This window comes from Aricia agestis, chromosome 1 (genome assembly GCF_905147365.1).
Source record: "Aricia agestis chromosome 1, ilAriAges1.1, whole genome shotgun sequence".
NCBI classification, from domain to species: Eukaryota; Metazoa; Arthropoda; class Insecta; order Lepidoptera; family Lycaenidae; genus Aricia; species Aricia agestis.
Window position 1 is genome coordinate 12,548,763 of NC_056406.1, and position 15,040 is coordinate 12,563,802.

The 15,040-nt window shown below is 34.6% G+C and overlaps 2 protein-coding genes across 2 annotated transcripts in view; one reads left to right on the plus strand and one right to left on the minus strand.

The window, feature by feature from the left end:
• Positions 1-15,040, minus strand: part of LOC121726217 — a 40,566-nt gene that overhangs the window by 20,436 nt on the left and 5,090 nt on the right. The window contains exons 2-6 of the mRNA XM_042113493.1: positions 6,038-6,129; positions 5,700-5,956; positions 3,307-3,404; positions 1,473-1,637; positions 895-1,059 (exon numbers count right to left, since the gene is read on the minus strand). Coding sequence (XP_041969427.1) covers positions 895-1,059; positions 1,473-1,637; positions 3,307-3,404; positions 5,700-5,956; positions 6,038-6,079 — 727 coding nt within the window. The 5' untranslated portion in view covers positions 6,080-6,129. The remainder of the gene's footprint in view (positions 1-894; positions 1,060-1,472; positions 1,638-3,306; positions 3,405-5,699; positions 5,957-6,037; positions 6,130-15,040) is intronic.
• LOC121726617 lies at positions 7,092-11,326 on the plus strand. Its single transcript, XM_042114091.1, has 8 exons — positions 7,092-7,101; positions 8,600-8,668; positions 8,827-8,910; positions 9,170-9,618; positions 9,700-10,093; positions 10,247-10,479; positions 10,570-10,636; positions 10,999-11,326. Exons 4-8 carry the CDS (start codon positions 9,187-9,189, stop codon positions 11,091-11,093), a joined length of 1,221 nt encoding a protein of 406 aa, XP_041970025.1. The 5' UTR covers positions 7,092-7,101; positions 8,600-8,668; positions 8,827-8,910; positions 9,170-9,186; the 3' UTR covers positions 11,094-11,326.

Sequence of the window (15,040 nt, forward strand, 5' to 3'; positions counted from 1 at the left end):
TTATGAAATAAGGGGGCAAACGAGCAAACGGGTCACCTGATGGAAAGCAACTTCCGTCGCCCATGGACACTCGCAGCATCAGAAGAGCTGCAGGTGCGTTGCCGGCCTTTTAGAGGGAATAGGGTAATAGGGCAGGGAAGGGAAGGAAAGGGAATAGGGGAGGGTAGGGAACGGAATAGGGTAGGGGATTGGGCCTCCGGTAAACTCACTCACTCGGCGAAACACAGCGCAAGCGCTGTTTCACGCCGGTTTTCTGTGAGAACGTGGTATTTCTCCGGTCGAGCCGGCCCATTCGTGCCGAAGCATGGCTCTCCCACGTATAGGAGCCCCCTTTTAATATTAATTTTATTTTGTTTTTTAGTATTAATTGTTGTTATAGCGGCAACCAATAATCTATGAAAATTTAATTTTATAAAAACAATAATCTGTGAAAATTTCAGAACTCTTGCTATAGTGATTCTTGAGATACAGCCTGGAGACAGACGTACATACCGACAGACAACGAAGTCTCATGAATAGGGTCCTGTTTTCACCATTTGGGTATGGAATCCTAAAAAGCTCAATAAATTTTGATTTTTTTAAATCTATATTTATTCAGGGATTTTTATCCGAATATATTATGTCAATCCCATTATACCCTTTACTTAAACTTACACTTATATTTTTTACACTGTTTAATTAAACAGTGTAAAAAATATAAGTGTAAGTTTTATCCGTATTTTTTCCGATATTAATTAATATCGGAAAAAATACGGAAAAACGAATTGGCTTCTTCGGAAGTTGGTTCAGAAAGAATGCACTATCTCAATGGACTAGCCCCATCGCTTATAGATTAAAATAAAATTTTTCAAAAACTGACACTCTTTGGGCCCGATACTTGATAAATTGATATACCTTGCAGTTTATTGAAGGAAACTTCACGTGAATCTGCTACATGTTTGCTGTTTCCATCATCCTTGGTCAGATCAACAATGGCTGTTGTTTTTGTGGTACCTGTGAGTAAGCCACCCACAGCAGTGGCTTCTGATGGTCTTACATTTGTCACCACACTGTGCACATCTGAAAATATTATGGCAACATATTTTACTTTATCTATGTTTTAATCATGTTTGTGTAGTCTGTGTAGTCACTTGCTGTTTTAGTCAAAATTTAAGATCATGAGTTATATTTTGAAGATCAAAAAAATTATTCTAATCTTTGGTATTGGTCAATGGAGCAGCATAAAATGTAAGCAACCAATAGCAATAATGTTGTTTAAGAAATTAGATGCAACCCCAGAGACTTGTATTTCTATAGCATTTGAATATGAAAATACAGTTTTGGAATCAAATATCTAACACCCGCATAAATATCTATTTATCATCTATAATTATAGGGCAGATATTATGCAGATTTGCTCTTTTTTTTCAATTTGCAACATGACATTGTGGTAAATAATGTGAAAAAAATATATATTTTAAACATAAGCTTACTAGAAGGAGCCAAGGTCTTGTCCTTAGTTTTTGTTGGTTCATCTTTATCTTTCTTCTTTTCTTTATCTTTTTTCTTCTTCTTGTGTTTCGGTTCAGGGGATCCAGATTTTTCGGCTGGAGGTGAATAATTCTCATCATCATCATCACGATACCTTTTATTCCGTCCTGTTAATAATTACACAAAAAATTAAATACTGTCTTTCTTTTTCTGGATATAAAATACATCTCTATTAATGCAAAAATCTGATGTTAGTTTTGTTTTCAAACAAAATAACGCACAGCAAGCATAATATAATAAATTCTGAATCAATAAAAAAGCATTGTCCTATTCTGGAACTCAATTTTACTCCACACAAAAAATATACATTCAAATCTAGATAGGTAACTGACATAAAAATAAATCACAATTTTGCATATTTTATCACATTAGTATTTTATTAGTTACTAGATGTTCCGCGCGGCTTCGCCCGCGTAATTTAGGAATTTTCCGGTAAAAAATAGCCTAATAACAAAAAAATTGCTCCAGTAGTTCTTAAAATAACAAGCAATTTCAGATAATTTCCCCCGTTTTTTCCACATTTTCCTCTATTCCTTCTCTCCTATTAGCCTTAGCGTGATAAAATTCCCCCGCCTTCCTCGATAAATAGGCTATCTAACACTTGAAAGAATTTTTCAAATCGGACCAGTAGTTCCTGAGATTAGCACATTCCAACAAACAAACAAACTCTTCCACTTTATAATATTAGTATAGATACTGTACTCGGGCGAAACATGGCAGTAGCTGTCATTGACTCCCAATCAAAAACTTTTCATTTTCTATACAAAGCCATGATTGACAACATCTGACACTTCATTGTCAATTGCGGATTATATAGAAAATTACAAGTTTTTGACAGGGAGTCAATGACCGCTACCACCATATTTTGCCAATAGACTAGGACGAGTCGGCACATGAGTACCGAAAACTATTCCACCTTAATTTTTTTATGCGATTCTCTTCAAATTGCCCTCCTGATGATATAAATGCATGTTGCCAGGGCGACCCGGTGCCATATTGTTTAAACAAACATTGTTTAAACAATTGCAAGGAATTCTTATTTTTCAACCGAACAATTTTTTTTTATATTCTTTATTGAAATACCAATAAAAAAGGTCATATGACTTTTAACGATAAAGTTAATATTTTTAAGGATATGAATTTTTTAAGGTTCGAAAAACCTCAAATTTGGGTACTTTCGACCGATGAAAAATATATTTAAAAAAAAAAATGTCAAAGTAATATATTTTTTTAAATTCTATATACAATATTTAATAATATTGTTAATAGAGATTTCAAAAAATTTCATTTTTTATATCTTTTTTTTATCTTAGCAAAAGTAGACAAAAAATTGTGTTTTTTGTATGGGAGCCCCCCTTAAACAATTACTTTATTTTAATTTTATTATTAATTATTAAAGTACAAATATAATTAAGGATTTCGGAAATTTTCAAGTGCCTCGCTGTTCGTATTGTTGATTATGGGCAAAAAAGGCCAAAAAAATCACATTTCTTGTATGGGAGCCCCCCTTAAATATTAACTTTATTTTATTTTTAGTATTTAATATATCTTACGATTGGTGAGTCCTAGCCTAGTTGATGAGCTGGAATCGCGATGACAGACTGCTTTCTTCAACTACCTCACTTTTTACACATAAACAAGTCACTACCCGCATTGTCCACATATAACAGTATTTGTTCTTATAGCGGCAACAGACATACACAATCTGTAGTGCGACTCGTGCTAGTCTACAAGTACAGTATAGGAAGATAACATTTTACTTGTGATATTGCTTACCTCTTTTACTTTTTGGCTCTTTAGATACAGACAGAGATCGAGACCTGGAACGGATAATTTCTGCACTTTGCCTCTCCAAATCCTTCAACACTGGTTGTCTGAAAATTTTTTGAAAATATTATATTATATTAAGATCACATTACTATAACGTCTCAAGAGGGTTGAATATTCCTAACTAAGGATTTAGATTTTCTTAAGTCTAAAAGATTCTCTTAAGTATTATAAGACAGTACATAAGTATCAATACTACTTTTGGTAAAGGTTCGGAAACATATGCCAAGATTGATGGGGAGCAGAGGTGAGGTGGTGTGGGGAGGGGTAAACACCCCCCGTACCAAATCCACACTGAGAAACCTCCCAGTTTTGGAGCTACTCAGCTTTGAAATTTTCGGAATTCTGAAGCGTGTTTTGTGACGGTCGCCAGCTGATACCGCAGCACAGTCACAGTTCTAACCTAACCTACTTTTGGACTTTCTGGATTGTTTGTTTTGTTTTTTCTTTGTGCCCCCCTTTTGTTGGATGACGGTCGCCGGCTGCTGCCGCAGCACGCTCACTTGGCTCCAACTGTGTTGTGGTCTAAGTTCTAACCTAAGGAAGCATACCCATACTATGTGACCTACTTTTAATATTTTTTGAATTTATGGATTTTTTTTTATATTAAGATTAATTTGAACAAATTTACGTATAAACACCCCTTTACAACCCCTTTTCCAGTTAAAAAGTAGCCTATGTCCTTTCTCAGGCTTTAGACTATCTGTGTCAATCGTGTACAAAGTTTCATTACAATTGGTTCAGTAGTTTTGGCGTGAAAGCGAGACAGACAGAGACAGATAGAGGTACTTTCGCATTTATAATATTAGTATAGATATTCAATTTACAATATATTTAAAGTGGTTTTATTGAATAAGGATTAATGCCGTATTGGTTAAAATCACTTCGAAAATTAGCCATTATAATATTTTGTTGTTAAAAGTAAATGACAAAAAACTGTTATTGTGGGATATCCATAAGAGGTAGACATAATATACTATTGCGGAGTTTTCTGTAGACCTTTTCAATGTGTACAGTACTTGGTACATTACGTTATATCTCGTAGGGTTCAGCCTGCGTTTGCAATGTAAGGGGAAAAAAATGTAATTATTTACGACATCACATTAGAAACCCCAACAATAACAGTATTTCTCCAATGTTATTATACTTATAAACCTTCCTCTTGAATCACTCTATCTATTAAAGAAAACTGATCAAAATCCGTTGCATAGTTTTAAAGATTAAAGGGAACAAAGGGACATGGGGGAAAAACTCTGTTTTATAATATTTAGTGGTAGTCTAAAATTACAATAGAACAATCAGAGAAATTAATTACTAGGCAGATGGCGGACCTAAGTAATTTGGTCGCGTTTAAAGTTAAGCCCAATCGACAGATCACAATTATTGACATTGAATTGACATGATCCGACTACATGACGTTGGTCTGTCAACTACTTAGGAATCAATTTCCTCGATGGTACCTACCTACTATTTTAGTCACGAGTCACGACAGTAGTTCAAATTGTAATCGAACACTAAAATATATAGTAAATATGATCACCTCACCAAACTTCAAAATGCCTGATAAGTGACAACAGTGCCTGTTTTTTTAATGGCTGTTGGCTATAAATAACCATAATAAATGCCAGTGTTAAGTATTAAATGACGAGAAAAAAAAATCGTATGATGTTTCTCTCGGCGAAATTGACTACGTGACAAAACTATAGATCCCGTCCCCCCCTCTCGTGACCGAGCGTAGTATTTTGAAGACCGCCCTCCCCCCCTAAATGGGTCACGTAGTATGGGTATGCTATCCCTAACCAACTTTTGGACTTTCTGGATTGTGTTTGTTTTTGTTTCGGGAGGACTGCACCCCCGCGGCCCCCCGCTTCGGTAGGTACAGAGGCACTTCCTAGTTAGTAAGTAACACAATAAACACCAGAAAACAGATGACCTTATCGAACAAGATTACGAAAATTTCAAATGTAAATCTCTCCTAAATGAGGGGTGGGGGGTTTTCCAGGGGTGAAAGTGGCACGAGGAGGTTTTTCTGACCCAAAACATCCTTCCTCAACCTATGTGAGCACCAAAAAATTGGGGTAGGTTTCTGAACCTTAGCCCTACTTTTTTTAATGAAATAAGGGGGAAAACGAGCAAACTGGTCACCTGATGGAAAGTAACTTCCGTCGCCCACGGACACTCGCAGCATCAGAAGAGCTGCAGGTGCGTTGCCAGTTTTTTAAGAGGGAATAGGGTAATAGGAGAGGGTAGGGATGGGAAGGGACGGGAATAGGGGAGGGTAGGGAAGGGAATAGGGTAGACTAGGAGATTGGGCCTCCGGTACTACTATTACTACTACTTACTTTCCAAGCAATTGATATGCTGTGAACTGATCACCATTATATACGATTTGGCCCCCTGTTTCTTTGACCACATCGTCGATTTTAGTTTGTATACTTTTATATTCCTCGTCAGCATTTTGATATGCTTTTAGCTGTACTTCAGTCAATTCTTCTTCCCAACATTCTAATTCAAGAGTTGGTATATCTGGTCCAAAGTAAGTGCGCTTATATAAATCGGCTTCTATGATTTCTGCTTGAGGCGGAATCACCGGCATTTCCTGATAAGAAATAACAAAGATATTATGAAAATAAAATTGCGTTTTGGATGGAGGACGAAACGACATATTTTTAAAACTTACAGGCACTGTTTCACTGTCAGATTTAGCTTTCTTAAGCTTCATGATTGTAATAAATTATGATTGTGTAACAGTTTGATTTTCATTAGAATTCTGAAATCTGTTCTGAGTCTGAAATAATTAAAAATTGTGATACAAACTGGTGAGAAGTCAGAACAACAACATTGAAAAATGGCGTCGTCACATACCAAAGACCACAGTCCACAGACCAGAGACCACAGATTAAGGAGGAAAATGCCTCAATAAGCGCTTATTCCACTTGTCCTATTTAGGAAGTCCTAGCTAGGATCCTAAAAAATTTAGTCAAATGGAATAACATTTAGAAAGCTAGGATCCTAACTAGGATCCTAAATCGGAAAAAAATGTGGCTCCTGAATGACTAAATCAGTGTTGCCAGCACGGCCGTTGATCTTCATACATATTTTTTTGACCTTAATTATCTGTGCTACTCATATTGATACTGACAGTTACCCTGCCCTTCTCTTACTTTACCTTCCCCTTTCTCGTCCACCCACCGCGCCCTCTCCGCCATCTTGTCTCGCCATATTCCCATCCGGCCATTGCTGTTTTGCGAGCTTGCGAGTGAAGTTTTGCGTTGATTTATTTCCGTAACTTATCCTCCTAGTTTTCAAAATAGTGATACTGTACAACTTTTCAAGATGTACTATAAGTGCTGTGTTGTGAATTGTGATAGTAGACGAAAGGACGTCAATTTCTATCGAATTCCAAGTTTTGAGACAGGACTCCAAAAGTGGCTTGAGTGCATAAATAGTGAACATTTGCGAAGCCTGAGCAAGCAAGACTTGCTTAAACAGTTTGTTTGCCAAAAACATTTTGAGGAAAGGTTTTTGTCTGCTACTAAAATTAGGTCTCGGTTACGTGTCGGCGCTTATCCAACATTATTTAAGCCAGAAGAAATCTCAAGTGGTTCGCCTAATGTTGGTGACGATGTACCCAAGCCCAGTAAGTACTTAATAATTATCATTAACCCATCAACCCCCATAAGCTCACCGGTGAACGCGACACAATAGAATAACAATTGATTTCCAAGAGTAAACTAGAAATAGGTAAGTTGTGTTAATAATCTGTAACACATAATTTCTGGTTTAAAGTAACTCATCAAAATATAAATTTTGTTAAGTCATGTTGTGAGCGGAACAATAAGGTTTTGGTTTTGTCGTATGAAAAACTTCAAATTAATAGTTATAGTCAGGGAGCCCTAGAACAATTTTTTTTGATTACTAACAAGCTAATGAGACGCTCAACAATCTTCTTTGCCAAAATTCTCGAAAGTGGTAGCTAACACAGTTAGAAAGGACAAAAGATTTGGTGATCCTAAAATATTTATTACTAACAGGTTGGTTTAGTGTTTAATCTAAAGATAATTATCTAAATGAATGATATCACCATGATTTTCCATACTTATACATTTTTTAAGAACTTACGTACATACCTCATAAATCCCATGATTTATTATACCTCGATCGTGGTAATCGCAGACACAATATATTTTTAATTGTTATGCGGCAGTCTGATGCCGCTTGGGGATTGATGGGTTAAATTGCCACCTTGCTAACCATAGCACTAAGTTTAATTATATAAAGCAACAAAGAAACTCACAAACTTTTGCCTTTTTAATATTTGTAAAAAAAAAAAGGATTATATAAGTAGGAAGTAAGATTTTAGTTTGAAGTTTGTACAAATAAACATAGTGCAGCACGAGTCGGCGCATGAGTACCGGAAACTATTCCACCTCAATTTTTTTATGCGATCCTCTTCAATTTGCCCTCCTGATGATATAAATGCATGTTGCCATGGCGCAACCCGGTGCAAAATTGTTTAAACAATTGCAAGGAATTGTTATTTTTCAACTGGACAATTTTTTTTATATTCTTTATTGAAATACCAATAAAAAAGATCCTATGACTTTTCACGATAAAGTTAATATTTTTAAAGATATGAATTTTTAAAGGTCCGAAAAATCGAACCGCTATAGTTAGACTTCTGAATTTTTTACAGATTGTGTATATCTGTTGCCGCTATAAGAACAATGGTCCAGTGGCTCATGGCTCATTAACAACTTTTGAACGTAGGACTGGAATAACGTACCACAGTATTTGGGGGACAATACGACTGTAAAACTATATAAATATTAGCTAATTAATATACAAAAAATCAGCTGGTTAGTAATAAAAAAAAATTAACTCGTCATCAATACATGTTGAAAACTTGAAACTCTTTGATCAAACCATATATTTTGTAGGACAAAGGTTTTTTTCTATCATTTAGAAAATTACCTTTAGATTAAAAACTAAACTCACCTTAGGATCACCAAATCGACATCTTTTGTCCTTTCTAACTCTGTTAGCTACCACTTTCGAGATTTTCGCAGATAAAATTGTTGGGCGTCTTATCAAAATGAAGCCACTCATGCAAAATTAGCTTGTTAGTAATAAAAAAAAATTGTTCTAGAGCTCCCTCACTATTATCTTTATCCGTCTTCACATACAAGCATTTTTGATTTTACACACTGGAAAAGTACTTAAATCATTTTAATTTTTTCAGATAATGTGGTAGCAGCCTGTGCAAGTGCTTCTAATATTTTGCAAGTTGAAAATGAAAAGTTGAATGATGGTAAGGCTTGGCACTTTACTTTACTTTATTTATTTTACTGAAATCCAATATTTAAAAAAATAAGATTTACAAAAGATCAAAATAAGTTATACAATAGTTTGGTGTGGAACATCATGCACTTTTTTAACTATGTATAATGTTTAAATATTTATTTATAGGAAACATTAAGGGAGACTGCTCTGCCATTACTTTTAAACCATTTGATTTGATCACACACCATGCTAAAAAGCGAACAACCAGTGGTGAGCCTTTTCAATATTTTCTTATTCTTATCCGAGAATATATCTGAGAAGTAAAAGTCTTTTTAACCGACTTAAAAAATATATATGTTCAGCTGTTACTCGCAGATGCCTGAATTGATTTGGATAATTATTTTTTTGTTTGAAAGGTGGTGTATCTCACTGGTGGTCCCATATAAATCTATTTAATATATATTCATATAAATTTATAGTTAACTATACAAATGTTAAATATTTCTCTAATACATATTGTTGTTTTCAGGATCAAAAATTGCTCCTATGTGTCCATCAACACCAACATCAAGACGACGTATTATTGCACGAAAGCATAACCTTACACCCAATTGTGCCAGACTATACCACGAATTTGCTAAGTCTCGTAAGCAACTACGATTCAGTGTGAGAGCAAGACGAGCTTTGAAATTCTCGAAAGAAATGTCTTTCGAAAAATTAACAGCCAACATGAACCCGCTGGCAAAAAAAATGATGTGGATGCAAATAAAGCAATGCCCAAAAAAAATGAAGGGAAGACGTTTTACAGATGAGGAAAAATTAATATCATTGGCTATTATGAAACAAAGCCCTAAATGCTACAAATTTTTGCATAAAATATTTATTTTGCCATCGAAGCACACATTAAATAAAATGATAGCAAAATTAAATATTGAATCTGGTGTTAATAGCCACATTATGGAAGCTGTGAAAAAAGAGGTAAAGTTTCAGTATTTCTTTTATGAGTTTAAATATTATTTCTATTTTTACAAATACTTTATAATAAACACTTTATTTCAGGTTGACTCGTGGCAAGATAATAAAAAGTACTGCTCAGTGTTATTTGATGAAGTGGCATTGGAAACAGAATTGAATTATGACAAGCATAAAGATGTTATAGATGGGTTTGTGGAACTCAACGAACGCACAAATGATTTCGCTGACCATGCATTAGTCTTTATGCTACGGGGTGCTGTCTATAAATGGCAGCAACCCTTAGTTTTCTACTTTTGCAAAGGAGCAACGTCCAGTCAGACTCTGAAAAGCATTATCAAAAATGTCATCTGTGCTGTTGGGCAGTCAGGATTACTACCAATAGCTCTGGTATGTGATCAGGGCTCTGCATTCCAATCGGCAGTGAAAAGTCTTAAAGTAGATACACGAAGGGATCAAATTAAAGGAGGAAAACCTTTAGGTCAGTATTTTATACCTACACGAGACATAAAATAGAATATTATATATATTTATACTTACTTAGTTTAACCTACTTACTGCTAGCAGCAGTTTCTGCCAGGCATACTTATTAATTGTCCTCTCTATTTAAATGTGTTCTTTTTTATAATTTCAGATGACGTCATCGTGGTAAATAACCACACATTGAGTGTCTTTTATGACCCTCCACACCTCATAAAGGGCATAAGAAATAATTTTTTAACAAAAAATATTAAATTTGAGGGTAAAATAGCCAAGTGGGAAGACATTGTGGATGTGTATAAAACTGACTGCAACCATACCGAGATGAGGTTGTTGCACAAATTAAATGACGAACATGTTATACCTGACAAAATAAAGAAAATGAAGGTATTATATACTTTTCAATTTTCAATTAATACAGTGTCATTTTATTATATTTTGTGGATGGGCCTGTTAAAAAAGATTTTAATTTTTCAGGTCAAGAACTGCGTACGTGCCTTGAGCAAAACAGTTGCAGCCACATTATGTTATACAGCACAATTTTGTAAGTTGATAATTGTAAATAATTGCTTAAATATTAAAAACTACTTATCTTAGCTCGTATCAATATATTCACTTAAAATTGCCTCTGATTCAAAATAATATTATGAAACCTATAGCAAGATCAAAACATCTTGTGGTATCAACGATGTATTTGAGGGGTTATCAACAAGTACATCAGTAGAGTAGGACGTGTACCTGTAGTAGGTGTGTCATGAAGGCTGAACTATATTTCATTATTTATCAAAATAATGGGAGTATTTTGATATTCATACATATTATTGGCGTTTGCTGTGTGTACCTACTTTTTTTTTTAAATATTTGTTGTATATTAAAAATAAATATCTTTCCTTTTCTTTTTTTCAGCACACTATACTAATGGAGAAAGAGTGAGCAAAACTCTACAAAATACAGCGGAGATTGTTTCATTTTTTGATGATCTATTTGATTCTGTAAATTGAGCGAGCCTCGGAGGGAAGAAAAACAGAGGAAAACCTTTGAGACACGCTGTGACAGAAAAATCAATACACCATGAGTTTTGGAATACTTCTATTAAAAAACTCAAAGGAATACGATTTGTGGACAAATTTGGCAAAGAATTGACTGTACCTACGTTAAAAAATTGGGTGACAACCTTGGAAAGTTTCCAAAGAATTAATAATTTTTTTAAAAGTAAAGGCATTAAAATTATGCGCCCGCGCTATTTCAACTCAGACCCAATAGAAAATTTTTTTGGTCAAGTGCGGGCGTATAATTTTAGAAATAATAATCCAAGTACCCATACTTTTAAAAATACATTCCGTTCCTTATTAATAACAAGATTCATAAAATTCCATTCGGATAGTTATAATTGTGAAGAGGATTCAGGTGACCAACTTTTGAAATGGAAAACCTTGTTTGAAGCTCAAAAAGATAATGTAAATTTATATGAGTCACTTGAATCCTCTAACTTCCCAAGTAGCAATATACACTCAACCCCTAGCCAAAGTCAAACAAAGTCAGCTAAACAGGAAAGGTTAGCTGTGCACTCACGTGCATACACAGCAGGATGGGTCCTCAAAAAAATAATGCCGAAAATAAGGTGCAAAAACTGCGAACATAACATATATATTAAAGAAAATCAAGCTAACACATCAATTAATGAGGTAAACATGTTGATAAAATATAAGGAATATAATAAAATCAAAAATAAATTGACCTATCCTGCTGAGAGTGCCGTGAGAGCCTTTGGCATAATTAATTTGGAGGCAAACAAATACCTGGAAGAGCGAGCTCACAATAAAGGTGTTATTAAAAATTTAAAAAACATACTACAATCCAGAAATTTGTTTGCTTCCATGGGGTGTGATGAGCACAGGGAAGCCCTAGCTGAGCATTTTATGGTGTTAACTTTAAGATTAACAGTTTTTAATTGGTGTAATGTCATAAATAAAATCTTGAAGGGAACGGATGTTAGTAGGTTACATAATAAATCTTTGCCAAATATGCAAAATAAAGCTTTTGTTAAATATAAAACGAAATTAAAAAATAAAAAACTTAATAAATAAATTTACACAAGCCGTGTTTGTTTCATTTTTTAATTTTTTCTAATTACTAATTTTTTTTCACTTTTATAAGGGCAAGGGCTCGAGGGTCACGAGTTTCCCCATACAAAAGTGAAAATAAAATTTTGTCTTTCAGCACTGCTACTTTCACAATAAACTCTCTACAAGGAACACGTACGTCGTACACACCCTAAAGTATTAGATAATATAGAAAAAAAACTTACATATATATATATATATATATATATGCTTCCTTTTTATTATGGCAGCCTTTTGGCTTTTAGCCCAAAATACTTTTGCCAAACTCTAAACTCCAGTCCCATTATAAAAAAAACAAAATGTCAAAATCAATATGAGTGGTTATTAAGGAACGTTTTTTCACTATGGAAGAGTTCCGTCTGATGCGTTAGCATTCTATATAGTTTGTGGTTGCCAGATGGTTTCAACCTTTTATCTGTAGTGGGAACTGCTAAATCCATTGAGGTATATACTATAGGGACCGTGCAGAAACTATTGAGGGCGTCGTAATTCGACAGCAGCGACACGATGCGAGTAAAAGAAGTAACTTGTGAGTTGTGAGTGACTTTGGCTTCGCATTCTCTTTGACCCCGGCTAGTTCATAAGTGTTTTTTTTTATGTTTTAGACTATAAATGATTTATACTTACACTCCCAAGTGGCCACATGCGGCCGCGAGAATAACAACAGATTTCCAAGAATCCCCGATCGAAGGATTAAAGTAAAAGACTAGATGACGCCTGCAACTCCGTTGCGCCAAAAACGTTTATCGCGCGAGAACCGTACATTTTCCCGGGATAAAAAGTATACTATGTACTTTCTCGGGGCTCAAAGTCAATCCATACCAAATCTCAGCAAAATTGGTTCAGTTGGGCGTGAAGTGCTGACAGACGTCTACACTTTCGCATTTATATTATTGAATATGGATGAGTTTCTAACCGTAAACAAAGAACGAAAGCGTGAATAAAAATGTATTTAAAAGCTTATCTAGTTATCTAAGAAAATATCTGAAAAAGAAATTAGTAGCATCCACCATTCATAGAAAGTAAAATCTTGATAAATATTGCAATAAAATAATGAAGATGCAAAAATACTTATAATAATTACTGAAAATGCTTGTGGATTAATAAAATAAAACAAGTTCACTAAAATAAATGCTTTTATTTCATCAACCTTCTGCGATTTGCTCGATATCTACCATCTTTACAACTTTTGTCTGTCACTATTTTTAACTAGTGTACCTCATCAGTGCAAACACTATATAAGTATTCTTTATATAACACACAAAGACTGCACTATTTATCTTTTTCCTACTTGAAGAATCATCCTTTTGAGAACCAACACTTTGACAAGATGATTCAAGTTCAATACTATCCTCAGTCTAATAATTTTCCGTAGCTTGACTAGAGCTTGACAATAAAATGTTCGTAAAAGTTTCGGCTAATCGTCACTAGTGGCAGTGTCATCGCTCTGCACGGTCCCTATATGCTATTCCACTTGACTAAATTTAGTTACCTACGGAATCATTTATAATCATTCATAGACGTATAAAGCATTAGTACCTGGATGACCGAGCTTTGCTCGGTGTAGCAAACACTCATTGACTACGTGTTACTTAATAACGCCATCTGCTGGTCGTTAAAACAATTAGTTGCTAACAAAATAGTATTATTAATCGCCAATAGATGTCAGGAAGAGTCATATTTTTCAGTTTATCGATTATCGATAAAACACGAATAAAAAGACATTTTCTGAAATGATTTCTAGCTAGATCGATTTATCGCCCCCGAAACCCCCTATATACTAAATTTCATGAAAATCGTTGGAGTCGATTCCGAGATTCCAATTATATAGACACCGGAGTCCGGACCCAAAAGGGTCCGAAACAGGCGAGACGAGGCGAGCGCACCCATTTACACTCTCGCACTCGGGCCGCCTCGCTGTATCTCGGCGAGAGTGTACAGCCGACATATTAAGACGTCTAAATGAGGGATTTTCATTTATATTTTTTAATTTTAATTTTAACAGTCTTAACTAGATGGCGTAAGGATAGACACTTCTAGATTTTCTATTGGTTCCTCGCCGATCTGAAATTATCTGCAGGTTGGCATCACTGACTACATATGGGTTGTGTTTCCAAAAAAATATCAGTGTACTGTCAAGTGTGACATAAATCAAAATATCTTAAACCTAAGCGATCATTGGCCTAAGCGATTAGACCAGTACACTGGTAATAGTTTAGGAACACGCTGACATAATAAAAACTTGTCAAACTGAAACTTGACAACTGAAAGAGTTTTGGCGGGCATGTCACTTTCAAACTTCTTCTACTTTTTATTGTTGGTGTGGTTTTTATTATTTTTTCCCAAATTGTGTTATTTGGGATTTTGATATTCATTATTGGTAAAATATTAGCCATTGAATATCCGTTATCTTGCACAAGTACAGGTAAGATGTTGTCAAAACCAAAATCTATAATTCCTGTGACATTTGGTGTGAATATCGGTAAATAGGGTTATTTCTTCCATGAATTTTAGCTAAAACATCGTTATAATAACAGCTTTATTATCCTATTCATTGTAATATTATTGCGTCTTTTTCAAATTGAAATGTATCAAGTTTTACATTATTTTGCCCAGTTTTGTAGCAATTATTGATGGTATTACCGGTAGTTGTCTACCCATACGCCATCTAGTTACTAAAATGGAAACTGTTTGACAATCAAATTAAAAAAATAGGAAAATCCCTCATTGGGTTATGGGAAAAACTACGGTCTTGAGCGTGAGTGTTACATATATTATACTAATTACCTACTAGTACCTAATCTGTGGTATATCTGCTTTCTGCA